We start from the raw sequence: 3641 nt of genomic DNA on the forward strand, positions 1-3641 counted from the left end.
GTGAGTAAATAACTGAAATTGGTTTTAAAAAAATAGATTTCTTTATATTTTTTTTTGCTTTATCATGTGTTTTTTAAATTATCAAACTATTTGAAAAAAAATGCACGTCCTCTTCATCATTTTTTTAGCTATAATTTATTAATGGCCCTTGTTCCTAAATTACATCCTTAAAATTCTCCTTATGTACCCTCAAAGCTTGCCCTTTATATTGTAAAGATTTATTAAAAATTTTATATATCAAAATTCGTTGCCAACTAAAAATAAATAAAATGAGTTTAAAATCTAAAGATCCATGTTGTTTTTTTCATATAAATATTTATTCATGGCAGTTACTTACTACAAATATTTAAATTTATTGAGAACTATCCAAAATTTATAAATATTCACAATCTAGTATAAAACTCATAAATATTCAAAATTAGTTCAAAACTCATAAATATTTAAAATCATGCCCAAATTTTATCAATATTCAAAATAGAGGCCAAAACTCGTCTTTTATATATTTATAGATAGATAACCTACGTAACATTACGTAGTGATGTCGGTGTAGCCTACAACATGTATATTGTCCCGAATAGCCCACTAAATATATAGGGTTAGGATTTAAAAATTTTCAACACGATAATTATAACTTCATTAGCCCATAACTCGATAGGGCTAGACCCGAAACCCGATGGACTGACCTGGTGAGTTAGACTAAGTATTATTTCTTCATAATTCGACATTTCATTAATTTATTTTCAAAATATAAATAAGTATAAAAAAAATTCATTTTTATTTTTATAATACATATATATGTTAGATTTTTATTATTACAATAATAAATTAATTAATAAAAAATTCATATTAATTATACTAAATATTCTGTTTCCAAAATATGTTTTATTTTCTCTAAATATATTTAATTTTTATTTTATTTATATAAATCTTAAATTAGTATTTAATTATGTTTGACTTAAACATATATCTTAATATTTCATAATTAGATGTTTTACATCCATAAATATGATGACTAATTTTTATTACTCCCTCCGTCCCACTTAAGATGGCCACATTCTTGAGTGATACGGTATTTTAGGAAGTGTTATTAGGTGGAATAAAGTAGGGAGAAAAAAGGTATATGAATATTTTAATGAAGAGAGAAGAGGTTATTTCCAAAATTGGAAAGTGGTCATCTTGAATGGGACAAACAAAAAAGGAAAGATGGTCATCATGATTGAGACGGAGGGAGTATTACTTTTTGGATTGATCAACCGATTAGCTCGTTGGACTGGTCCAAAATCCGAACATTTAGGATTAGGTTTGAATATTTACAACTTGATAAAATCATAACTCGATTAGCCCGAAACCCGCTGGACTAACTGGATTGACATCCGTATTACTCACTCATTCTCTTGTAGTTGTACAGTAATATCATATGTGAACCACAGAAGAAATATGAATGGAACTAGCTTTTAACAAAAGTTGGTGGGATTAAACTTTTATTCTCTTGTGCTTACAAAAAGAAAAAAAAATTAAAAATTCACTAATAGGCCACATAGAAGAGAATAAGAAGACACATCCCTATTTAAGTTGACGCATGCTACCTTAATTTCTGCACAATTCGAGTAGCAATCTAAAGAGGTAATCCCTTATAAAACACCATTTACTATTTTAACTATACAATCTTAATCATACGCATATTTTGTGATATCTCAGGATTTGATTTCTGTAGCAAGCAACAGCCATGCAGGTGAAGATCGTGAGCAAAAGGCTTGTTAAGCCACGTACCCCAACTCCACAAAACCTCAGAAACTACCACATCTCATTCATGGACGAACTCAATCCCACCATGAACGTTGTCGGAATTTTCTACTACAACTCCCCCTCCGCCGCCGCCGCGAACCTCGAGCATCTCCATCAATCCCTGTCCGATATCTTGCCGTCTTTCTACCCTTTCGCGGGGCGGTACATGAAGCAAGATCGCGCCGTTGATTGCAGCGACCAAGGCGCCCTCCTCATCGAGGCGGACGTTGATCTCCAAATGCTTGAGACTATGAAGCTCGACGTCGTCGAGGAGCTCAACGACATTCTACCCTGCGAAATCGGGGCAGCAGACGACGAGACGGACCCTGTCTTGCTCGTCCAGTTCAACAAGTTTAAATGCGGTGGTTTGGCAATCAGTATTTGCATTTCCCATAGGGTCGTTGATGCGTGCTCCCTGGGCACGTTCGTCTCTGCATGGACGAATTCTGCCAGGGGAGAAAATAGGGAAGAAATATGTCCAGTCTTTGACGGGCCAGTTTTCTTCCCTGGAAAACATTTCCCTGCACCTGAGTTTGGGACAACCCGGGGCAGGGAAAATGGCCTCTATAACATCATTTGCAAGAGGTTCTTGTTTAACAAAAATACAATTTCTGGCCTCAAGGAGAGGGTTTTCAAGCCCAATGAGCAATCCCGACCCCCTTCAAGGGTCGGGGTAGTCTCAGGACTCATAGTCAAGGCCATTGACCGTGCTCGGGCCCAGGTGGGCCCGGCTACAGATTTATTCGTGGCGCAGGCTGTCAACATCCGCGAGAGGACCGTGCCACCGCTCTCCAAACATTCTTGTGGAAATTTGGTAGCTCTGTCTATCACAGAACTATCAACAGAGGAGACAAAGAAGATGGGGCTTGAAGACTATGTTCGCGTGCTAGGGAGCGATGCGAGGAAGACAGTGCGCGATTGCGCGGGACTGATAAGTGAGGAAGGGCACAGGGAATGGATTGAGGCATCTCATGAGGCGTCGGAGATATCTCTGAGGGAGGATGTGAATGTTGTGTGGGTGACTGATTGGAGCAAGTTTGGATTCTACGAGGCCGATTTCGGGTTTGGGAAGCCGGAGTGGGCGAGTGTGGCTAATGTGGTGGTGAAGAACCATGTTCTGTTGATGGACACCAAAGAGGGAGATGGGATTGAGGCATGGGTGCAGCTTGAAGAAACTGACATGCCTTATGTCGAAGCCCAAATCAGAAATTTCATTTCTGCTTAGTTTGGTTCAAACAAAACTTTGTATTGTGTAATATGTATTTTCGTTTCCCTTGTTTTACCAAATAATCGGTTCTTCTTTCATGGAAGTTCCAACTTTGATCTGTATAAATAAACCCTATGAGTATACTATTGTAATATTTCACCAATTCCTTATCATGGTTGCATTTACTTCCTCATCAGCTATGTTCGATACGGTTCAGTTGCATTGGGGGAGACGAGTTCGAACCGCTAACAACGATACTTGTCATATTTACTTTTTATATTAAATTTGGTAATTAATGTACCTTACAAGTTACTAACAATCGAATTTAAAAATGTACAATAAAAATGAAAAAGTATGATCCACATTCTACTAATTTTTTACATCCATTTTTTTTTACAGGATATGATCAATTGCTATCTATTTCCTCCGTCCCACTCAAGATGTCCACATTCTTGAATATCACGAGATTTTAGGAGGAATGGAAAAGAAGTTAAATATTTTAATGTGGAAAGAAGACAGACAGATTTATTTCCAAATAATAGATCGTGGACATTTTAAGGGGGACAAACATCTTGAATGGGATTAGGCGGGGGGGAGTATTTGCTAATTGGTAACTACTACCAATTTCCACCCATTAAATGTAAATGAT

General features: G+C 36.8%; 1 protein-coding gene across 1 annotated transcript; it reads left to right on the forward strand.

The window, feature by feature from the left end:
• Positions 1-1556: 1556 nt before the first annotated feature.
• Positions 1557-3162, forward strand: LOC125204907 (pelargonidin 3-O-(6-caffeoylglucoside) 5-O-(6-O-malonylglucoside) 4'''-malonyltransferase-like). Its single transcript, XM_048103680.1, has 2 exons — positions 1557-1623; positions 1699-3162. The coding sequence occupies exon 2, from the start codon at positions 1727-1729 to the stop codon at positions 3008-3010; it is 1284 nt and encodes a 427-aa protein (XP_047959637.1). The 5' UTR covers positions 1557-1623; positions 1699-1726; the 3' UTR covers positions 3011-3162.
• The last annotated feature ends 479 nt before the right edge of the window (positions 3163-3641 follow it).

Source organism: Salvia hispanica, chromosome 2, assembly GCF_023119035.1.
Source record: "Salvia hispanica cultivar TCC Black 2014 chromosome 2, UniMelb_Shisp_WGS_1.0, whole genome shotgun sequence".
Taxonomy (NCBI): Eukaryota; Viridiplantae; Streptophyta; class Magnoliopsida; order Lamiales; family Lamiaceae; genus Salvia; species Salvia hispanica.